The sequence below is a fragment of the Colias philodice genome, chromosome 16 (assembly GCF_061535455.1).
Source record: "Colias philodice isolate Cphi_HAF_F1 chromosome 16, ilColPhil1 Martin Lab GWU primary, whole genome shotgun sequence".
Taxonomy (NCBI): domain Eukaryota; kingdom Metazoa; phylum Arthropoda; class Insecta; order Lepidoptera; family Pieridae; genus Colias; species Colias philodice.
The window spans coordinates 8667291-8693655 of NC_143101.1; the positions used below are offsets into that span (position 1 = coordinate 8667291).

Genomic DNA, 26365 nt, shown 5'->3' on the forward strand with positions numbered 1-26365 from the left:
TCTACACCAACATCCATTGGCTATAAAGTGAAAAGACTTTTTTATATTTGTTATATATATAAGAGAGTTAGATCTACTACTTAATAAATGGCGTTTTAAATACGTTAATAGTTTCTCGTATCTAATAAATTATTCGTGTAGAATCAAATACAAGGATAATCTAATACCTACAAGGAAGAACAACGTCGTTATTTTTTATATTCTTCTTTAATTCCTTATTATGAATTTAATTTAAAGTAAGACCACGAGTCATCGAAAAACATGGTATTTATGAACATATCCATACTAATATTATAAATGCGAAAGTAACTCTGTCTGTCTGTCTGTTACTCAATCACGCCTTAACTACTGAACCAATTTGCATGAAATTTGGATAGAGATATTTTGATACCCGAGAAAGGACATAGGATAGGTTTTATCCCGGAAATCCTACGGGAACGGGTTTTTCTTTGAAAACGCGGGCGAAGCCGCGGGCGGAAGGCTAGTAATTAATAAAACAGGAAAGCCCTGTCCCGTCATCCATCGCATTATCTTTTAATTACTGTATTATCCCTCTTGATAAGTTTTCCAAACTTGTTCAGTATATCCAGGATTAATATGACTAATTGTTGTAGCTCAATTACTTTTGGTTAAGTATTCGGGATATTTATCATAAAAAGTAATACAGGGATTAGCGAAGTGCTATAAATTAAAAAATATCGTCCGATAATGTTCTTTGTAAATGGAAGTATTTCATCGTAATAGGTATTTGCTTTGTTTCGAATTTTGTTCAAAGCTTTACAATTGATCTGAAGAATTAGTGAAAGCAAAATTAAATACACATTATTGGTTCTTTCTACACATATAAGTTACTATGAAAGTAAGATAATCATTCCTTTTATCACAACACACCTTTAAATTTTTTTTTTCACGACATTCATACATCAGACCATGACAACGAATACACAAACACACCACCGTACATAATATTACTTAAACATATAATACATACATTCTACCACACATAGCTATTTAACACGTACAAATAAATCATTACAAAAATTATCGACAAGCCATTTCAAAGAGCTACAAATCAAAACCTACACTGAAGGTAAGCCCCACTGACCTACCGCAGTCCTATTATAAATTAACGTGACCCAAAGCTTGGAGATAGTTGTCATTAACAATTTTCAAGTTACCTCAGCTTGCTAACTTTGCTGTAGCTCTTCAAAGTGCGCGTCCCATTTAATTATAACCCTTCTAAACCCTTGTTAGAGCTCAATAAAATTAATTATTAAAAACGTTGCCTAAAATCTATAATGTGGGCTTAGGATAGGTTCAAGGATTTCGTGTAATCCTTTAATAAGTATTAAGAGATTATATGAATACTAGCTTTATACTGTGAGTTTGTTTGTATTCATTTTTCATTAGGTTGCTTATATAAATACAGCGATGGTATAATGTGAATTGTAATGTGGTATAATTTTTTATCTTATAAAAATTTGAGTTATGATCACACCATGTTACTTGCTAGGCGAGGAGCTTTTTATATCTAGCAATGAATGTTTACGATGTCATTATATCGCTTAAATCAGCTCTCCAGCCACTGACCAAAGGAAAACAAAATTTTCCGGCCGGTTTCCAAATCTTGTAAATCAACAAATTTGTTGTAAATCAAGATTCAAAACTGTCTATCGAGACTACCTTCTAGGAATACAAAAATCAGTTCCATAATTTTGATATATTTATTTATTTTTCTTAGTTTATTTTTGTTCATTTGCACAGTCTTTCCGCCGTAAGGCGTAAGCGTACAGAGTTATCTACAGTTTATTATTATTTCTTATATTGTGTATTTCCCTTTCATTTGTGTACCTATATGTTTATTGATATTGTACCTATACTATAATTTTATAAATATTTAACCTTTATCTCCCTTGCTATCCATTTATTTAAGTTTATTTTAATTTTCTGCCCTCAAGAGGCATTGGCAGAATATCAGCGTCCGAGTTTCTTTAAAAAACTCAGACATTTATGCTGAGCCAAGGCCTGTTCGTAGAACGCAGTGCACATTAACGGTTTAATTGTTATACTTTTAATATTTCTGTGTGTATGAGTGTTTTCTGTATTGTTTAGTGTTTTTTTATCTTTTGTGTTTTATTTGTAAGTGTGATTGTGTTCTATGAATAAACGTTTTATCTATCTATCTATCTATCTATCAAATCGAGTATTATACGTGAAAAACGTCTCAAACCATACTTAAATTCTCCTTAAATATTTTCTTCTATCTGTCTCACGCTTTCTCAATCCTTAATCAATAGACTGTTAGTCAATTTAAACCCAACCATTTCTGGTACAGAAGATCTATTTCGTATGAATAAAAACGTCATTCGTTTCCACACAGCTATAACTTAAAAGAAATACTGCGCGTCAAATGGATATTGAGGCGGATGATGAATGTGTGTAATAAAATGGGGAAGGCGAAAGTTTTAGCCGGCGAATTTTACATTGACTATCCGATATGTCATACGTTAATATTGGGTTCAATCAATTTAAACAGGGATTGCTGACTGGATGCTTTGCGTAATGATGATGTCATCGAGCGGTGGATGAATGAGGAAGCAAATACTATTGAATATTTTGCTAAGTACATGAATAATAATTAAATTTACTATCGATACAACTCCCTTTTAAAAACTAAAATGTTTTTTTTTATTAGTTACATTGCATTTCAATTCTCATGTCCGAAAATGCAATTATTGACTTTTCTAGTGGGTGTGAGAATAATAGAAAATTTAAATAAACAAATCACAAAAGTGGAAAACACATAAGTAGCTTATTTTGTGCATAACTAAGTACCTACTGTATCCAAGAAAAATAGAAACATATTTCAGTACAACTAGAGTTTCTGCCAAAATAAACCAAGACATAACTTGACAATATTTCCATAGTATGCCACTTGCATTGGAACTGGATTGGCCACACGCTCCGAAGGGAAACTGATCATATACCAAGGCAAGCCTTAGACTGGAACCCCCAAGGAAAGCGTAAGCGTGGTCGTCCTAAACAAACCTGGCGGCGGACAGTCATAGACGAAGCCAAGAAAATCGGGAAAACCTGGAGCGAAATCAAAAGGGAAGCTCTCGACAGAGACGCCTGGCGGAGCACTGTGGATGCCCTCTGCGGTCTGCCCCAGCTAGGGGACACAGGAACATAAGTCAAGTAAGTCATGCCACTTGCATATTCTTATCCCGAATACATAATACTTTATTGTAAGAGATTTCCTAATAGGATACAATCCTAATATATTTACAATAAAATTTTAAACTTCCCAACTAATAATACATTATTTAAGCTGTGTGTTATTAAATTATATAAAAAGAGCATGTGTGCCGAGCACACGTGTCAGAAGTGAAACTTCTTTGCAAGATTCAAAGATACCAAAATCGTCGCCTTACTCCATGACGTGACGGTATTGCAATGACGCGACCTTGAAATTTTACTCTCAAAGAAGTTTCACTTCAAAATCACAATCTTGATTGTAACGGGTATTAACTTGTTACTTGAAATAAATAAACTGTAACGTCCGACTTTATACACACTTGCTCATTTGCTTTCCTCTCGTTAAGCAATGTTTTCATTAATTTTCCTACATTTGCGTTGGGAACGAGTTAATAAAAATAAACAAATTATAGCACATTCGTATGTTCTTACTATACAAGAATTTGCATATGAAAATACACAGGAAGTTTTCAGGCGCTCTACTTAAGGCTAGTGGGACCTCATGCATATTCAACCGGTAATCTGGATCAAGAATTATATCTACTTTTGAGGTTACTTTTTAAAAATAAGCTCTAAGAATTTGGGTCTTTTTGGGGTTTAATTTTGTTTGTAAATCTGTAATAGAACGTTTTGACCATTTTTTTTAGAATAAGTCATTCATAAAATCTGTATGCTTATGATTATGTACTTAAATTAAAGTGAAAAACTGCATTCTCACCGAGATGTTCGCTTTCCTCTGAGGAATTTAGCCAATAGCTGTTCTGCCTGATACTTTCATGAAATACGTAACGTATTCAATGCACTTACAGATCGATATACCATTCTATTCCTAAGGTTATCGACCGTGATTTGAAATTCTTCCAAAAATGAACATTTATACTCATATTATAAAGCTGAAGAGTTTGTTTGTTTCTTTGTTTGTTTGAACGCGCTAATCTCAGGAACTACTGGTCCGATTTGAAAAATTATTTCTGTGTGATATAGCCCATTTATTAAGGCTATATATCATCACGCTAAGACCAATAGGAGCGGAACAATGCGGGTAAAACCGCGGGGCACAGCTAGTATGGTATATGCCTTGAAAAGACTATTCTAGAAATACTTTAATTATGCAAACAAAAAGCAACTCACCTGAAAACGTTCATCATTCGTGTAGGTGAATTTCCCGGAGCTCAAGATATGCCAGTCGCGTTTTCTAATCCACGACACTTGCTGCAAACGGAAGGGAACCATTAATATTGTCAACTCATTCAACACGGTTGAAAAATAACAGTGTCATAATAAAACGGGAATTTGTTCTTGTTTAGTTTAAATGGTTTTTGTAATTGTGTTGGGTGTTACGTGTGCTATTGTTGCTTTGTTTAGTACTTTATAGTTATTCAACATTTTAATTTTCAAGAGACGACATATTATGTACAGATTTGTGTTGTAGATTTTGAAATAGGAAACACATTATTTCTATGGGATGGACACTTAGAAATAAGATAAATATTAACGTTATACACAAGGTGTGCAAAATGAAAGATAGATGGTCGTCTTTTCTTTTGAAAAGTGCACTGCCTAGAATCAACATTTTTTTTCGGATAAGCCAGTTTATCACTCTTACGAATATCAGACCTTGCTATAGTATTGCACTTAATCTTTGTCAGTGTGTATTTTATTTAAGAATAATAATAATTATAGACCCACATCAGCCCAGTTAAACTATCCAAATAAAATCCAACCATACAAATATAGCCTCTATAAATCCAAAAATCACACCGGTTACAAGGCTGCATTGTCATGTACGGAACAATATTCTCAATTTCGCTCGGACGTGTGCGATATGCAAATTGCGGACCAAGTCAGATTGTAATTGTGCCAACTTGCCAGCTATGAGCTTAGCAAGCGTTTTACAATTTGGAAATTTTATACAAGTTCCGTGAATTTGCGCAATCCGTTTTACCGTTGAAACGTTTAGGTGTTTGTTATTTAACGTTATATTTTTTGTCTGTATAAAAGTTATTGATATAGTTAAAAAAAAAATAAAAATCACTTGAATTTAAATGAATGAAATTATTATTATTAAGCTCATGAAATTATTGTATTGTTACGGATCTTCGATAAGTGTACAACCTTAAGTGCAAGATAAGTGGGTCAAAGTTGAGTCGGAAGGAGTCGGTTACATATACAAACATAAATAAACATACATATTATAAAGCGTGATAAAAATGAATCAACAAATGGTCACAAAGTCAAAAACTCAACAAATCAAGGTCTTTCTCTTGTGTGTTTCAAATCCCTAAGTATAAAACAGCTGCATTTAGAGGTAGTTTTAAATATCGGGCTAGTAAGTGCTGGAACGACCTCCCTCCTCCTGTCCGCGACTCGAGATGTCTTGGCACTTTTAGGGCAAGGCTAAAAAACTATTTACTTAAAAAACAAAAGACACTGTGTCCAGCGGATTAGATGATATTTTAATTTTTATTGTGTTGTATTCATTTAACTATTTTAAAAAGATTTCTTTCGCCCGATGTACGAATTGATTGGCTTTAGGTATATTTGTGAGGCAGAATAACGAGGTATCGCTGTATCATGGATGTATCTCACCAGTAGGGACGTAATAATTAATCCTGCATTCCTTTAGTTTTAGATTCATTTTTCTGATCTTTTATTTTGTATTCAAAAGTTTTATTGTTTTACCTGTGTTCCTGAAAATATAATATGTTTGTTTAAGGGGAACCACTATGTTTGTTATGGTACTGAGTATTTTTTTTATTATAATTACATGTTTTTTTTTGTCGTATGACATTTGTGGCCACAACAGGTTATGGCTGAAAAACAGCGGTGAAAGCAGTGGCCTTTTGGTCATTGTTTTCTCCAAATGCTGAATCCATACCCTTTTCGTGGTGATTTTTTATTTTTTTTATCTGTATTATTTTTTTTTGTTTTGTATGTATTTCTTGTTTTACCACGAATAAATGAAAATGAATGAATGAATGAATGAATGAAATGTGTTGCTAAGCTCGAGAACGGCTCAACCAATCGGATTTTTTTAACGTTTTTGTTAACCCACAAGGAAGGTTTGTATGGAGAGAACATACGAAAAAGGGGCAATAGGGCAGAACAATGTTTACTGGAGCAGCTAGTTAGTTCATATTTGGGATCCGATTGCTTTTGTAGGAATTATTAGCTTATGCTTTGTACAATTCTCTGAATTGTAAAATTGTTTATTATATAGTTAATGAGACATTCATACGTGACTGGAATTTGGCGAAAATCTGTGTATAAATAATGAATTGAATAGATTGCTGGTGAATGTTAAGATTGACTGTTGGATGTTCAGATATCATTTTCATAAATCTATACTAATATTATAAAGCTGAAGAGTATGTTTGTTTACTTCAATGCGCTGATCTCAGGAACTACTGGTCCGATTTGAAAAAAAATACCGGTGTTAGATAGTCATAGATATCGAGAAAGGCTTATTATAAGCTATATATTATCACGCTAAGACTTATAGGAGAGGAGCAGTGCGAGCGAAACCACGGGGCACAGCTAGTAATTTATATTCGTTGATTGTAGTATATCAGTGGTGGTAAATTATTATGATAATAAATGTTCTCTTATTAATTTAAGACAGATATTCCGAATCTGAATGCCATCATTAAATTTATAAAACTTTTTAACTTTCAGAATTGAAGCTTAAAGCAACATTCAGATCATTATCTTCAGTTCTGATAAGCGATATTATATTCAGAACATTTATTATCTCTACAAAAAAGTTTTTATTCAGAAAATTTAATAATTTAACTATAATTTTGTATCAATCAAAATTAAGGGTTCACTACACATTAAAATACCAATTGCTCTTTCACTAGAAACTTGTACAGTTTATTTTTGTTTGAGTGTAATGGATGATTTTCTTTGATGATTAAGTATGAATTATTGGTGTACATGTCTTTCTATTTGGCCCTCTTCACTACGGACAGCTTTGGGCGAGTAGAGGCAATCATGATAGTACAGAGGGCCTAAATGTCTATGATCGCCGTTTTGAAGCTTATACAAAATCGCCGTAATGGCGGCAAACATCGACGATCATTTGTTGGGCCAACGCTGCCCATTGTGAAGAGGGCACATAAGAATATTGTGTACTAGATTTCAGTCCGCGGCTTCGCCCGCGTTTTTAAAGAAAAGCTCGCATAGTTCCGGTTCCCTTGGGACTTCCGGGGTAAAACCTATGTGTTCCCTTGCGATTTCCTATGTGTTAATCCGAATTACCCTCTATATGTGTGCTAAATTTCTTTGTAATCGGTTCAGTAGAATTTGCGTGGAAGAGTAACAAACACACACACACATCCTCACAAACCCTCATTTATAATATTAGTAGGATGAGTATACGACTAATCGTACAAACAAGGTCACTCACCCCTCTTTCATTCAAATGCCCCACCAAGCAATGCAGGTAAGCGGTACCCCCCAGTTGCGCGGTCACATTGCTCACTGAGTTGTTGGCTGTGACGTCAGCAGGCGCCTGCACGCTGCCCCGCCAGCCGCGCGCTCTTGATGTGCCGTGGTGCCCTGGTACATTGGAATCGAGTTAATATAGGTTCTGTAGAAATTAAGGGAAAATAAATACAATATTTATAATATTAATTATATTAATTGAAATGACGTATCCAAACGAAAGGAAAAACGGATAAAAAATTATTTGTAAAGCATCGACTTCAACAAATCGTTATTAGTCTATAGATTATTTAAGCCAAAATACATAAATACATTTGTCGGAACTATCCTTCTATGTAAACAATTAACATGATTTAAACACAGATTCAAATCAACGACGAAATGTTTCCTCACCAAAACATGCATAGAAAAAGTCAGCAATTTCAAACGGCTGAAAATTTAAACAATCGTTCTAGCAATTCAAATACTATTCGTGGTTTTTGTTCTTCTGATATGTGTAAACTATTTCCATTCACATGTGTCGATCTAGTTTATCCTGTTAACACTTTATAACTCACTTTTTTCAGTATTGGTTCTAAAAATGAAGTATTCAGGTTTTTGTATAGAGTTCGGCTGTTGTTAAAGTGATTTACTTAGCGAATAGTGGATTAAAATTAAAATCGCTTTTAAGGATAATAAACTGTGCTATTATTAATAATTTCATTACCCATAAAAAAATAGTAGTAAACCTGATTACCGCATTTTTTTACGTAAATAAATGGAATCCTTAGGGCGTTTGTCCACTACAAGGAATTTTACGGTCCGGCATTCCGATTTTTTACGGTCCGGTATGGCACGCCATTAATCTATATACTAGCTTGTGCACTATACGTAATTTTACTGTCCGACATTTTACTTTTCCCTATTCCGGATGGTTTTTTGTGTCTACGAGTCGCTGTAGGTATAATTGTTTTCGAATGCCCACTTGCTTGGATTTTACTGTTTTTACTGCATATGCCAATTGAAAGCAAGCTCTTGTTTTACTTTCTTTTAGTTGGCAATGAGATTTGAGAAGTCGGTATTGTTATTTTATATACATTGACCAAGCATTGACCTATAATTATTATCTAAGTAAGTGTTGGTAAGTTAAAGTTCAAGTGGGAATAGCTTTAGCTCCTCGTCACCGATTAAAATAAATAAGTGAAACACGCATTTTAAATCTCTTAATAATATAATATTTCACCTTCTATATTTTTTACTCGTTTCTTGTAAAATGCAAAAACAATCATTTATGATAGCATTATACCGCCAAACTTCCTTGAACTGTACCGCACTGATCCGAGTAAAGACGGACAGGTGCACAAGCAATTCATCGGTTTTTTCATGCCACACCGGACCGTAAAAAATCGGAATGCCGGACAGTAAAATTCCTTGTAGTGCACAAGCGCCCTTATAATTTAGTTTATACAATTTCAGTGTGTTTCGTTTCTTTTATAAATAAAAATACTTACTATATTTACTTGTGTTTTTGTACATGAATATATGATAAAATTTGGGTCCGTAATATCTTGTAAAGAAACTGCGAATTTCTGCGGGCAATTTCCTTATGTCCCTTTTCGCTGTGTAAGTATTCTACTATCGCCTTAAAGTGTAATATAAATAAGGAAACTTAGGCTTTATTCCCTGGAGCATAGGTGAGGTTTTAATTTCTAGTTAATAAGCGATCTTTATGCTTAGATACAAAGATAAATATAATGTATTATCGAGTTACCAAGTATTAAGCTATTGCATTTGCGAATTGGCGGCAGAGGGCCATCGACCGGGCTCAGTGGCGTGCTTTGGAAGAGGCTTTCGTCCAGCAGTGGACGAACAAAGGCTGGTAATGTAAAATGTAATGTAAGCTATTGCATAGCGTTTATCTCAGACTTCGAGCGTGGCGACCGAATGTAAAAATTCCGTAACGAAAAACCTAACACCCCCCATTCCAACCGGCACAGCGATGCGATGCTATAATAATAGCTTTACCGCGGCAGTCCTCGAGTGCCACACGTATCTTCTTCTTATATATAAAAATGAATCGCAAAATGTGTTGGTAAGCGCATAACTCGAGAACGGCTGAACCGATTTCGATAATTCTTTTTTATTATATTCCTGGAAGTACGAGGATGGTTCTTATGTAGAGAAAACGTAAACATGTACCACGGGCGAAGCCGGGGCGGACCGCTAGTTTTTTATAATATTATCTGGGGTATTACTGAATTCCACTGCCACACAATTACCATTTACCTCAAGCTCTTTTAAGAGATCATTATGGTTACCATTCAGGTTTAAGCTTTCTTTTCTTTCCTCTTTGTACTGTGTAATCAATAAATTAGCAAACATAACAAGTTTTGTTTACCATGGAAACAATAACTTATATTATGAAGTATAACATAACAATAAGTTATATTATAAGTTATTGTTTCCATGGTAACCAAGTGTAGTACCCGCCCCGCTCATCGCCACGCTATATTCCCCGTGCTTCCATACGAAAAACGCAATTTGGCGGGCCTTTAAAAATTCTGTTTTAGAATATTCTCGCTCACAATAAATAATTGTGATTGTGTTCACGTTACAATAGACTCGTATTTTGATAGACAAGCTTTTGTTACAGCCGTATTGAAGTTTGGAAATTAATAAAACTAAGATAATAGCTTCACAAGACGAACATGTTTTTGCTGGCTATTGAATTCGGGTTTTTTGTTCATTTAAATTAAATTTTGATGTGGTATGGCGGAAATAATTGATGTGCTACATGTTGTGTTGGTATTGAGTACATATTGAATTTCAGAGTTGAAAATGTATTTAATTATAGCGTTACACAATGTATTGTTTTACATTTTCACTGTTTGAAGAACTAACACTAATTATGAAACCTTTTATAATTTGCTTCATGACAGGACACATCTTTGAGATATAAATTAATTAATGTATTACAGATTATTTGCATTACTCTTAGAAATAATTAATACAAAAAATATATAGAGCTTCCATGGCTCGCATAAACACCACAATAACATTAAATTGATTGAAATATTGATGAAATCAAAATGTTTAACTCATATTTACCAAATAAATATCATATTGTTATCTTTTCATATAATTGAATAATATAGAGGGTGGAATTTCGTAATACTGCAATACTTTCTGTAGGGAATACCCTTAACACTGTAGGTAGAAAATATTCCATTTAACATTATTAATTATAGTATAAAGAATAAGGTATAATTAGGTATAATTAAATAAATAACATACTGATATCTCCCGTAGAAGATGTGAACAGCGGTAGCATGAAGAATATTGCAGCGGCAAGCGGCACGCCCATTCCGCTGGCCACTCGCCATTTCATCTGTAACAAACAAACAAACATATAAACTCTTTGGCTGGGAAATAAAATATTTGCAAGTGAGAATTGTATGAAGTACTTGGCAAAGGTGAACGGCGAAGGAAAACATCGTGAGGAAACCGACATGTCGAAGTATCTTATATATTTGATGATATGTAATCCGCCAACCCGCACTTGGCCAGCATGTTAGATTATGGCCTGTACACTCATAGGAAGAAATGTTTTCTTTTGTTAATTTATGTATTTTTACATTACTAGTTTTAGTTCTTATATGTCGCAGGCAAATTGTATAATCTCGCCGTTTACAAATGCTCGGCATTTTGTAATATGCTGAGGATTTACTTTTTCCAAAATTCTACAAAAAGACGGTCGCGAGCCGACGGAGGCCCACTTCGTGGGGCTTCTATTTCTGTGTAGTTTTAAAAACACGAACTTAACCTAACCCACCCCCTTAACTAAACGAAAAATTTTCTAATTACGAATTGTCGACATATTATAAAATGCCGAGCTTTTGTAAACGGCGAAATAATACAATTTGCCTGCGACATATATAGAGCAGGCTCCAAGGAGATGTTCGTTTGCATAAATAGCGGACCTAAATCTGACTTCTGATATATATTGTATAGAACCCAGACATCCTATATTCCAGATGTTGCCAACCAGTTTTGTGGTCCCCCTCCCCGCACCCCGGTAATTAAATATGGCATACAAAGAAAAAAATAAACATTTCCAAAACATGCCGCGTGGGGTATCAAATGAAAGAGCTTATTGAGTAGATCACGAATATATAGCATACTATAACATTTCTTACACTTTCTCTAAGATTTTTTAGAAAATTTACGAAAATGGTCCATTTTTGAGTTAACTTTAAACCACTATAGATCGAAAACTCATGAATATATTTTTTTTAATTATTATTTTAAATAATTAACAATAGTCCATTGTTTACGATTCAATAGTTCGTACAGTGAAATAGTTGCATGGGGGAGTGGGGGGAGCATCCAAAGATGGCGAGTATATTTTCAAGTTTATGCCAAATCTAATCACACAGAGGCTGATTCAAGAATTTTCTGCCATATTTTTCATTCAGTCAAACACAAAGACAGTGCAGAGATAATTATTCTAAGCCCTGACACCGATATTTTTGTATTAGGCCTTTATTTCTGGCATAAACTTGAAAATATACTCGCCATCTTTGAATGCTCCCCCCACTCCCCCATGCAACTATTTCACTGTACGAACTATTGAATCGTAAACAATGGACTATTGTTAATTATTTAGAATAATAATTTAAAAAATATATTCTTGAGTTTTCAATCTTTAGTGGTTTAAATTTTCTAAAAAATCGTAAATTTTCTAAAAAATCTTAGAGAAAGTGTAAGAAATGTTATAGTATGCTATATATTCGTGATCTACTCAATAAGCTCTTTCATTTGATACCCCACGCGGCATGTTTTGGAAATGTTTATTTTTTTCTTTGTATGCCATATTTAATTACCGGGGTGCGGGGAGGGGGACCACAAAACTGGTTGGCAACATCTGTCTATAGGATGTCTGGGATCTATACAATATATATCAGAAGTCAGATTTAGGTCCGCTATTTATGCAAACGAACATCTCCTTGGAGCCCGCTCTAATATAGGTACGTGCACAAAGCATTGTTATGTCAATTTTCTTAATGTACCTACTTTTCAAATTAACATCACCACAGCAAACATTCGACACAGTAAATATTCTTAAAAATATAAGAGCAATAACTAGGCAATACTGAAATAATTTTCCGCTCAAATAAATTCTATCAATCACTTGAATAAACGTTTCGACTGCTGAAAAAATAAACATGAGGAGCTTTTATAGGACGTTGTTTACTAATAGTGGAGTTTACAAGTGTTATTTGAGTTTATAAATCAACGCAATTATAGCCAATATACTGATTATGTTTATGACTTGTTAGCGAAGGACTGTGGGCTTATCGGTAAGTATTTATGGAACTGACAGGGCTTGGTTTTTAAATATAACGCTGCAATATACGGTAATAAAGTATCGTACTATGTACTTATGCAGTGAAACTCCACGTTTTGTATTAGAATATTCTATTATATTGTGTTGTGTTCGTGTTAGAATGTATAGTAGATTTATATATGTATAGTAGATTTGTTAAATGAATGTTACATCATAAGTGAAGTCCCATGTCCCCTAGTGGGGTAAGGGGCATTATACATCTGTTTCACTGATCGATTTTCTTTAGGGACAAGTAGGTGATCAGCCTTCTGTGTCCTACCAGACCGAGACATTTTTTTTTCTTCGTCTCCACCGGGAATCGAACCCAGGACCCCTCGGTGCTACGCTCACGCGTCAACCACTGTACCAAGGAGACGGTCATGTTACATCATGATTCATCTATACTAATATTATAAAGAGGAAAGGTTTGTATGTATGTATGTATGGTTTTCACGCATAAACTACTGGACCGATTTTGATGAAATTTGGCACAAATAAACTTTAGACCCTGAGAAAGAATATAGAAGAAAATAGGCTAACTTTTATTGCGAAATATGTACCACGGTCGAAGCCGGGGCGGACCGCTACTCATAAATAAAATATAATGCTGGTCTAGAAAGAGGAACTGATTTCGCATCCAGTAAATAATTTGAAATCACTGTTAGAAAAGTTTGTTTTTTCGCGACCATTTTAACAATAAATTAATAACCAACAAGGAAAGCAACAAAAGAATAAATATTAAACTCTTTAATGATATAACGGGGCACTAGCGTCATTAATCTAAATTAATTATACGCTAAATAATTGTTTATTTCGATATCTTCGGTCTAAAATCTCAGATTTCTATTAGATATAATATATCACTAGGAATATTTGAATATTTTCCCCGTTTCGATGATAGGAGTTTTATGATAAACCATTTAAAAAGTGCTTTATATTTATTTATTCGACGCGGAACAGCACGCAACGCTATTAAAAGTCATTTAACTTTGTATAACGTAGCGCTTGTCAGTAGTTGCTAGATATGTATACTAGCCACTCACCCCGGCTCCGCCTGGTTTGCCGGGATAAAATATAGCCTATATCATGCAGAAATAATACAGCTTTCTGCTGGTGAAAGAATTTTTTAAATCGGTTCAGCAGTTTTTGATTTAAACTTTACAAACATACGTTATACAAATGTTTCCTCTCTAGCACACAATTTCCACTTTACGATATTATATATGCAGATTAGTGGCATTTTAAATGAAAAGTTTTGAAGAAGGAGTAGACGAGTCACGTCGTGGGAACGTGTTCTTCATTTATTGATAAAAAAGGAATTGGTAGCCTTTGAATATTTTATTCGTTTGGGTTTAGGTTTCTTGTTTTATTTAAATTGGATTTTAGAGGCGTCTTGTTAAATGCCATTTGACATACAGTTTAATCAAGTACCTATACAGGGTGTAATCGTTAAGTGTGCACAGGCGAGTATTCCGTAACTATTGCAGATATCAAAAAAATTTATACTGATATCGAAAGCCCTTTACCTAATGAGTAAAATGACAACAATAACTTTTGAAAAATAAAACGGGAAATATCCAAAAATTTTACACCAAACACTCCCATACATTTAGTATGAGATATGACTATCCTAAACATGGAATATGAAAAATTTTGGTTCTTTTTTTGAATTTGTGCTTAAATTACTTCGCAAATTTTAATAAAAATCATTTAGAAACTGTAAACAGAGCTCGATGTGGAATACAAGGGTATTCCAAAACGAGGACGTCACTTCGAACATTTGCTTTGAACACAAAATGTATGGAAAATTCAATGTATGGTAGTGTTTAAATGTAACTTTTTTGGAAATTTCCCGTTTTATTTTTTAAATGTAATTATTGTCATTTTACTCATTAGGTAAAGGGCTTTCGATAACAGTATAAAGTTTTTTGATATGTGCAATAGTTACGGAATAATCGCCTGTGCACACTTAACGATTACACCCTGTATACAAAAATATCTACTGTGAATTCTACTACGGCCTTCATTCGTTAAAAAAATGTACCAGGAATGCAGATAATGCAGTAAATGTATCATCCTCATACCTGAATAATATGGGATTGGGATTCTTCTTTTTCTTTATTGGCAACTCTCGATCCGATGGGATTCTTAATAACATCAGTTTACGCAAAGCGTAATATAAATTTTGATGTTCAGAAATTAATTTGTTTACATTAAGAAGGTTTAATTAATTTAGTCTTTTAATTATTTTAATGTATATTACAATATTTTAATGTAGCAAAGTAAGGCATAAATTAAATTATCTACGGATATTGAAGTATACTTAATTAAGCGTATAATCTATATTAATAATCATTTATATAAATGAGTTTCACGATATATGAGTATTTTCAAATTGTGTTATTCTTCCATAGTTTTATTTTTTAAATATAATCACATCCATATATAATATTATAAATATGACTGCACATTAATGGGTTCCTAACCTATAAATACAGTCCTGTCAAAATAAAACAAGTCAATAACTGCGTTAAAAACAACCGACTTCAAACTTGCACTTGCAACATTTACAAATACAGACAAAAATGCTCATAAAATAAAAACTACTAGGCCTATCCGAATAAAATTTTTATGGGACCAATTCGACACCATCCCGCATCGAACAAAAAAAGAATCACGTAAATCGGTTCAGAAACCACGGAGTAATCGGTGTACATACATAAAAAAAAAAAAAAAAAAAAACATACCGGCCGAATTGATAACCTCCTCCTTTTTTTGAAGTCGGTTAATAAACCGCAATCAATACTTTAAATGCATTAATACTAGCCCAGGGTTTGATGTATGACCCAATGTAATATTCACACAGCGAGTGACGACCATAAAAAATTTAACACGCAATATTGCAATCAAATGTTTGTTAGATAGACTTTAACCTATGGTAAATAGGTAAAAATAAATTCATTCATTTGTTGTTTATTTGTAATTAAAAATATGATCATACATCAGGGCTTCGTTTCGGTCATGCTTAAAATTTAGGGATCACATTAGTTTATTAAGTAAATAGGGATTAATTCCAACAAAGTATTTGTATGATAGCTATCTAAATGAATCGAGTTAAGAAAATAATAAAAAATTTAACATTCATAATATAATTTCTAGATTTAAGCTTGCAAGATTTGTATGGATTTACTGTTGGTTTTGCTTAATAAATAAATAATTATGATTTGGTTTCACGTTATAAGTCTTTACGAAAACGGGATCTTATAAAAGGTCTTCAGGACATTATTATTACATGATGTTTGTAATTTAGGGTTGATTTTTCAATCCTTGGTTAAAACTTATTCGTCGAATAATGTAGAAAACTACCATTTTAAAAACGTATTCTAATTGTCCGTATTTGACAGTTTACGTGACATTTTAATATTATCGTGTAATACTTTATTGGACGATAGAAGATTAGGTTTGAAGAAGAATGTTTTGAAAAATAATCACTCGACCTGTTGAAGCGTTTTGAAAATTATTTCACCTAAAGAAAATAACATTGTTCTTGCCAAGCTATATTGTTGATTAGTTTCTCACCCACGTCAACCTGGGCAGAGAGTGTCTTTTTTAATCTGTTCGATCAACCAGAATCAATATTTCGCAATATACGTGAAGCGACAAACAAAATCAACCAAGATATCAGGTTGCATTGAGTGCCGGGATAAAAGGCTAAAATACAACTATAGAGAGAAGATCAAATTTTAATAAAAGAAGGAATGAAAGGAAAATACGTATTTATAAATAGCTTAGTATAGCAGAATATATTATTTATCACTTACTTAAAAAAGGTGTTAAAGGCCTTTTTGATTTTGATTGAATTCAGATAGAGATATTGTTATGTGTGTAGTAATTTCTTTTACATAGAGATTTTTTCTTCCTTTGTTCTTAAAGAATGAATGCAGGTAATAATTTTAGTCTTTATAATATGTGTTCAACCATCGATCAAATTATACTTTTTATATGAGTATTACAAGACATGTAAACATATAATACTCAAAGTACAAAAGATAATACAATACAAACAAAACCTAACAACTTTGAACTATAGTTGATAGTTCAACACAAACGTTCTCTACGCGCTAAGTGCAGCAATATATTTCAATTACTCATAAACTTCAGATAAGGGAAAGGCGTCTAAACATGGCGGAAACGTATTATCCAATGGGCAATGATATATCAACCTTGCAACCCTTATACGTTGCTTTGATTTATTTCAAATACAGGGTTAGTAAAGCATGTTAGGTTTGAATAGCGTAATTTAGTACTTGTATTTGTAATAAGATATACAGGTATTATAATAGAGTTTAAAGAATTTCTTTAGAGTTTAAAGAAAGTCCCATGTCCCCTAGTGGGGTAAGGGGCAGATGTATACATCTGTTTCACTGATCGATTTTCTTTAGGGACAAGTAGGTGATCAGCCTTCTGTGTCCTGCCGACCGAGACATTCTTTTTTTCTTCGTCTCCACCGGGAATCGACCCCTCGGTGCTACGCTCACGCGTCAACCACTGTACCAAGGAGGCGGTCTTTTTTTTTTTCTGAAGACACTTATTAAATACGCATTTGCTTGAAGATTTATTTTGTAAGTAAAGAGTTAGGAATTAGCATTATTTTAATTTTGTAAATGTATAAAATTGCTTTGCCTGTAGTTTGATATTTTAAAAAATACACCCATTTCCAATAGTTTTAAAGAAATCTTAACGGCCTACAACCTTTATTTGCACATAAACCAACCCACGCGGCGAAACTCCTGCTTGGATGTTATCATAAGTAACATTAGAGAGTCAATTGGCAAAGTTCATTTTCTTGATCTGTCAGACCATGAAACTGGCCAAACGTTACAATTTCCCATTTCCACAGTGAAGAAAAAAAATCACATCTTTATAAAAAAACGTTGTTACAGTAAAGAAAATACGAAGAAATTTGTAAATGCTCTAAACAGCTTATCCTGGACCGAAGTTCTACAACAAACCTCAAGTAATGAAGCTTTCAATGAATTTCATGACATAATTAAATTATTTTTTGATCTATGCTTTCCTATAAACAAAATCAAATTAAAGAACAGTGTAGCATCACCCAAATGGATTTCAAAAGGTATAAGAATCTCAAGTCGGAATAAACGTAAGCTTCGTCATACATACTACAAAAATAAATCTGAAAATAACAGAAATAATTATAAAAAATATGAAAGAGTTTTAAAAAAGTGTATTGTATCTTCTCAAAAATGTATTAACCGTAATTATATAAATAAATCAAAAAATAAATCAAAAGCTACATGGAATATAATATCAAATAAAATTAATAATAGTAACATGTCTGAAAATATCGAATATATATCACAAAACGATATTGTAATAAATGAACCAGCTAAAATTGCAGAAGCATTCAATACGTTTTTCAATAGACATAACTCCGCTAATGGTTCTGGTTCTGCTAAGTATAGTATTGTGTCTAACGAATCCTCTATTTTCTTATCTCCGTGCATAGAATCCGATGTTTATAAAGCTGTACAATCCTTGAATAATACTGCAGCAGTAGGATATGACAATATACCAACATGTACTATTAAAATGTGTATTAAAGTAATATGTCCTGTATTAGTCCATCTGCTTAATCTATCTCTTACACAGGGTATATTCCCTGATAGACTCAAATATTCAGTCATTAGACCTATACATAAAAAAGGCAAACGTCAGGAATTAGTCAATTATAGACCAATTACCCTTATACCAATAATTGCAAAGATTTATGAAAAAATTATGTATAGCAGGTTAAATCGATTTATAAGTAAATTTAATATCATTAAACAAGAACAGAATGGATTTCAACAAGGTAAATCGACCACACTCGCAACTCACACATTGACTAAAAATATAATTGACAACATTGATAGGCGTAATGAGGTATCTGTAGTCTTCTTTGATATGAGCTGTGCATTTGACTGTGTGGACCATGAACTTTTACTCAGCAAATGTTTTCTGTACGGAATAAGAGGTCCAGCGCACAAGTGGTTGACCTCATACTTGACAAACCGTATGCAATGTGTAGAGATATCGTATATAGACAACAATTCGTTAAAAAAGTCGGTAAGATCACAATACGTACATAATAAATACGGAGTGCCACAAGGCAGTATCCTCGGGCCTCTCCTGTTCTTATTGTACATAAATGATCTTCCTAACGTTACAGAACATAAATGTACTCTGTTCGCGGATGATGTATCCATCACCATACCTCGTAACAAATTGACCACCTACAAAGAAGACATTTATTTGACTATCAAAAATGTAACAGAATGGCTAAAATATAATAATTTAACTCCTAACATTACAAAGACAAAACTAATGCAATTCTGTAATTATCATAACATTAGACATAACCTTGACATAACTTATAATGGACAACGTATTGACGAAGTTACTGAAACGGTATTTTTAGGTATCACATTAGACAACCACTTAAATTGGAAAGCTCACACGGATTCTGTTTGTACCCGTGTAAATAAGTTTGTATTTGCCCTCAGAAGAATTAAACAGATTATTGATGAGAGAGCGGCAATCATTGCATATCATGGTTATGTTTCATCGTTGCTTCGGTATGGTCTTATTTTATGGGGCAACTCTACAAACGTAAAAAAAGTTTTTATAGCTCAGAAAAGGTGTGTCAGAGCAATATGTGGAGTAGGGCCCTTGGAAAGTTGTCGAGATTTATTTAAGCGACTCGGACTTTTAACACTTACTTCCTTATACATCTTGGAGGTTGGAATATTTGTGAAACAGCATCCCTATATATACATTAGAAGTTGTCAAAATAGTCAGTACCCAACCAGGGATCCTCACAGATTGCAACTTCCAATTTGTCGCACTGCTTTATGTAGCAAAAACAGTCATTTTATGAGCGCGAAGATATATAATAAAATCCCGATGGCATTTAAGGAATTGCCCATGCAATTGTTTAAACTTAAATTAAAAAAGTGGCTGCAATCTCATTGCTTTTATAATATAAATGAGTTCTTTGCTTTACATTAAAGATAGGAAAGGATAATAATAATAATATTTGTAATGTAAAATGTTAAAATTAATCTAAAAATATATTGTATTTTAGTTAGTTAAATACACATAAAATATTTGTATGCCAGTTGATGGCGAATTGTGCGGACTTTATTGTAATATATTGTAAACCTTGTAATTGACCATTTCCTGCAAATAAATTATTTCATTTCATTTCATTTCATTTCATTTCATTTCATTTCATTTCATTTCATTTCATTTCATTTCATTTCATTTCATTTCATTTCGTAACAGGATTAATTAGAATAGAGTATAAATAATTACCTGTTTTATCCTGAAAACCCTTTTTAAGGCTGTATGTAAATATTAAATCGCTTGCTTATAAAATGAATATAAATTATTACAATAACATAACAAGTATAATCTTGCCGTGAGTGTAAATATTCAATACTTTTCATCTAATACTACGTTATTGAATAACAAAATTACAAAAATTATTATTCAGTCAAATCAAATAAAAGAAAATCAAGTCGTAATCAATGGAATATTATGTGAAGGCTTAAATAACTCCATTTATTTCGCTCAAATGATTCCGTAATCGTTATCATTATTTTGAAAATGGTGGTTAATAAATTTACGTCTTTGAAATATTATAAGATGCTTATTATTTAAGGTTTGGATAATTTTAAAGCCTTTTGAAGGATATTATATTATAAATGTAGACATTTCTTACAAAGAGGATAGAGGAGATATTATTTTAATTTAAAATGTAACTTATTCTCTACTAATAATATTGATACTTCTAGAAAACTTAATAATTATCTACATAGATACTAGTATCTCTTATATACATATATTAACTATCTACAATATTTATCAAACAATACAATAATAGAACTTAAACAATATACAACCTAGAAGTTAGAACAGAAAGTATAGTTAACTTATTTTCGTTTATTTAAAAGCCTTTCAACAAATATATTTCAATTTCTATAACTTAAAGCCTCCAAAGCTGACCCTATAAATAACCTTCTTAAGGTAAGGCTAAAGTAGTTATCTAATAAAAGATTCCATTAAACTTTTGCCCGCGTAATTGAATTTATCTTTGGAAAATCACTTATAACCTTTCAAGTATTCTTAGTCGGTCGGATTTTGTAACGCACTTTATAAGGTTAATTGAATATCGATTTTCCAATGCTTTACATTGAGGTCAAATTAATGTATGATTCAGCTGAAATTAAATGAGGTTTAGTACTTGTAGCGGTGGATGAGCATGAATTAACGCTTTCTTTTATTATAGACTACAGGCCCATGTTGAAAAAATTATGGGTCATTTGAACCACCAGGTGACCTATCTAGAACGATATAAGAGCATAAAATAATAAGATTCAGCACTATGCCGTCACTTGTAAGCTGTCCACCTGAGTGCAGATGAGAATTCGAAAGTACAGGTAGAGATTTTTGCGGCATCTGCGTCATACTATTTCTATAGGTACTGCTTTTAATCCATTTTTCCGCAACGCCGTACAAAAATCATGGAGACAAGGGGAAAAAATTTCTAAGTACATAGGATAGGTAAATCCCAAGGGAACGGGAGGGGTTTTTTTTTAAAAACGCGGGCAAAGCCGCTGGCGGAAAGCTAGTAATTTAATAATTATTTTGAACTGCATTACACACACTCTTAACTACACTACGTACATTGCAAGACGTCAATGCGGTACCCTTAATAGCTCCGTATTTACAGATAGTTCAACAAACTAATTATCTTGTCTTCCACAAACTAAAACGCGGGGAAAACAACTTGCTGTTTATTTTCGTACAAGAACTCTGTTGAGTGTGTGAACGATTATTTTTAATTGCATCGTTTTAAAGTTTATTTATCCGTTTTATACTTAAAGAACTGAGAAATGGTTTATAGTGACAAATCTAAATAGAATGAAGAAATCCTTACTGATACATTTTAAGTATGAAAGTTAATCTCTCTGTAAGTCTGATACACTTTCATGCCAAAATTAGCAAACGGAATTTGATGGAACTTAGTACAGAGATAGCCTAGAAATATATAGACTAATTTTGTTATAGATCTGAACATAGAGTGATGTAGGAGGTGGAAATACGTTACATATTATGACGCGCGATAACATAAAATAAATGCACAAATGTGAGCAAAAACGCGGGCTTTACGCTTGTTTTAAAACATCTGTCAATCTAATAAAATCTCAACACATAAATCAACTTTTTAATACTTGTAAACCATCATACAACAACGTAGGTACTTATCATCGAAACTTTCAGCAAGCAAAAAATCCAAGCGCAGTTCATTCGTATTTGCAGTAAAAAAATAAAATCTGAATGCATTAACATTAAAGCAATTTACACAGAGTCGTGTGACTATGCACAGAAGGAGCATAGTATAACGAGAACAAGTATGCCAACTCCCGGCGTTTAGGAGCGCACAGTACTTAAACTCTCGAGGCGCAGGGTTTTCACTTGTCACGTTGATAGTCAGTTGTTAAGATGATATTTTAAATAATTGTATAAACAAACACCGACCGTTCAGAGCAATGGCGCGGCCCTCACGAGAACGGTCCATGAGAAGCAATCGAGCGGCGTTGTGTGCGTGCGTCAAGCTATGATGCAAGCATGAACGAGGGGCGTAGCGCTCCGCGTACATACAAACGAAGATAACATTTACATACTTGTTCTCTTTATACTATGGAAGGAGTTTCGAAAATCCTGTTACAAAGAACATAAATGTATTTACGTTTCATTGCGGGTATACAATGGCGATGTAAATTTTAATTAAAAGTTTTAAATGTGCGTTTTTGTTTCTTAGCATTGGCTTTATTGTGGGGATAATTGCAATCACTTTGTTTGATTTAATGATAGGATATATATAGAGCGTGTTCTTAAACGTTTTATGTTTTTTTTTCATATTACATCCGTATAATATATTACAGGAAAGGCTAATTAAAAAGCTGCAATTTGTCCATAAACTTTTTTATTGGCTCGTAATATGTTCGTATATAATATCGTTTGCAAGCTACTTATTATCACAATAATCTGTTATTAGGTAGTCGTAAAAGTGGAGTAAAATCTTCAGGTAATAAATAAATAAATCTATGGATACGAATGTAATATATTCATAAAAATATGTTATTAGTAATTAGAGCCACAAGAATATGGAGAAGAAAATTAAAATAACTATTTATACTTTCAAACCAATATAGCTAAAATATATAATTAAATAACGCTCATCCACTTCAAGATTAACTGAAATTACAGGTTTATTTATAAAACTGGTTATTAATAATGAATTAAAGTTAATTATGATCAATGTTCGTGATTCTTGAGTCGCGTGATGTTTTCGTTACAAATGATAGTTATTTTACCGGGTAAAGATCTAGCTAGCTATTAAAGGCTAATGACTGGGCCACTACGTATCTGAATTATTATTATTACTTTCTAATTTAACACGTCGAAGATAAAATGTCGAAGATAAATGTACTTTAAATAAATAAAAATTATATTACATCTACTTAAATTAACTTATCTATCTAATAAGGAGAAACAAATGGTTTTTTTCTTACATTTTTCAATAATTAGAATGCTGTTGTATTCCTGCCTGATACACCCAAGTGAAGTAAATAACGTCTTTATAAAATTTAAACTATCCTATCTCTCAAGTTGGATCGAACTACACATGGTGTGCGAATTTTATTATAATCGGTTAAGTGGTTTAGGAGTCCATTGAGGACAAACATTGTGACACGAGATTTATATATATACATATCAAGATAATGGTCTAATCAATCACGTTATTTTCAATATCATTATGCTATCGTATAATTATGGAAACAACATAAATATGCTACCTAACATTAATTTGATGAATAAGTACTTATTACCATTTGCTATGAACTTCATAAAAAAACTATTGCTCTTTTTAATCAACCTTTCATACATAAAACAGTAAAAAACTTCTTTCAATATAACCAACCACTGCAATAAACATTCAAGTCCCACGGCACGTCTATTCCTAATGGTTTAAATTTCAACATCTATCTAAATACGATGTTAAATTCTATTTGTCGCTTTTATTCCATTTGCTTCGAGTCTATTCCATTTCGATTTTTCCAGACTTTATATCCCTAGAGGTTGTTTTGACGTGCCACGTCAACTTGGGTATAGTATCGTAATATTTATTTATAGGGGAATTATGTGTGGTATTGAATTTGGAATTATATCTATGAATGATATATCCAATATCCATACTTAATATTATAAAGCTGAAGAGTTTGTTTGTTTGAACGCGCCAATCTCAGGAACTACTGGTCCGATTGAAAAATTATTTCGGTGTGAGATAGCCAATTTATCGAGGAAGGCTATGGGCTATATATCTTCACGGTAAGACCAACAGGAGCGGAACCACGCGGGTGAAACCGCTAGTCTTTAGATAAATGTAAACAACTAATGTTTATCGAGACCAACATGTATTAGACGAACATTGATATTTTGTTGAAATAACAAAAAATGCGTAGTTTCTTTTTTAATCTTCTTATGATTAGTTACTACTACTTGATTAGTATTTATTCCACTTGATTAGTATTTATATATATTATACGACCGGTTCGCCCCGGCTTCGCCCGTGGTACCTACCTACATGTTTACGTTTTTTTTTCATAAAAACTATCCTATCTCTCAAGTTGGATCGAACTGCACATGGTGTGCGAATTTTATTATAATCGGTTAAGTGGTGTAGGAGTCCATTGAGGACAAACATTGTGACACGAGATTTATATATACATTAAGATAAGATTGTTAAAAACAATAATCGCATTTATATATCTATTAAGACGGGGAAACGAACGACCGATTATTTTATTACTTTTTATGGAAATATCGCATGAAAGTCGGTAATATAAATCCTGATAAGCAATATAATTGTGGTATTATTTAGTTTTAATTTGAATGGTTATCGAACAAGAAAGTTTAGGAAATATTTATAAATTGAATTATTATTCTTCACAATAATCATGGTATACATTTTTACGTGACAAATAAGCACTTTAACGTTAATTTACATAATATCTTATATCCACATAATATAATATCATCATGATTCAATTGCACCTATTCAAAAGCACACTCCCAAACTGCTACGTACGCGTAGCACGTGCTACGAAACAGCTACGTAGCTCAAGAATGAACTCAAAATTGTTTACACGGCTCTTGTACGCTATGCAGTCATTACCAAGATATTGTTCGCTAAATTCCCTTAATGACAAGACTCAAACAAACAGCTAAAATAGAACTAGACGTCTACGAATACAATTGATTCTGCGGCAGCGGCTCAGGAAGTGTCTGTTTAACTTCATCTCTTGTTCGCTTTGATCTCGCTCGTGTGGATTCTCTTTTGTATTCACTTAGCTACAATGTTTCATTATTTGTATTGTTTCTTAGCCTATTTGTACTATGCATATATGAGGCTGTGTTGAATTAGAAAGATTCAAAGGCAACGAACGCGTAGTTAAATAAGTGAACTTTTTGGTATCGAGGTCGTACAGTATACATAGAATATACACTATGTAATTTATTCAACAGAAATCTGCGTCTAATTATGTACGTTTATAGACTCTACAAACATATAAGTTACATTTTGATGCTATGTACGGGTATTAACTTGCTCTCAAATATAGGAATAAAACTTTAGTCGACATAAAAATCTTTAGCATATTTGATACCTATCTACTTCTTGGATAAATATTATTTTATCCCCTAGTACTTGAGCACATTTCAAAGAATTCTCCTCATCTTATTCTAAAATCCATTACTTCTTGGACCAATCCTGATGGATTCCAGCTTAAACATCAATGATTTATGTCACATAAGGTCCCTGTAAATCCGAGATTCGTTCAAAGCCGATAAATGTGCCTCAAGATGGATAGAGTAAGTTCCTGGGGTGAAGGCAAGATAAACTGCCAGTTGTTTGTTGTTTTAGACAATAGAAATAATAAATAAGATGTTTTCCCGTAAACATGGGAAATCGAGGGTATTTATAATGAAGGAGGCGTATAAGTCGTTCGTTTATTTATATTGGTGTTGCGTAAAAATACATTAAAAAAGATTTACAATAATATATTTATTGTTATATACAGGATAAAATTTAATAATAATGCAAGGAAATATATACTTAAACGTAAAAATATTATTAATTTGCTTGCTTTAAATAACACAGATGTTTTT

At 32.8% G+C, this 26365-nt stretch overlaps 1 protein-coding gene across 1 annotated transcript in view; it reads right to left on the reverse strand.

The window, feature by feature from the left end:
* The window catches only part of LOC149481869 (zwei Ig domain protein zig-8-like), a 281774-nt gene that overhangs the window by 26560 nt on the left and 228849 nt on the right, over nucleotides 1-26365 (reverse strand). The window contains exons 3-5 of the mRNA XM_089705081.1: nucleotides 10978-11071; nucleotides 7667-7818; nucleotides 4390-4470 (exon numbers count right to left, since the gene is read on the reverse strand). Coding sequence (XP_089561207.1) covers nucleotides 4390-4470; nucleotides 7667-7818; nucleotides 10978-11071 — 327 coding nt within the window. The remainder of the gene's footprint in view (nucleotides 1-4389; nucleotides 4471-7666; nucleotides 7819-10977; nucleotides 11072-26365) is intronic.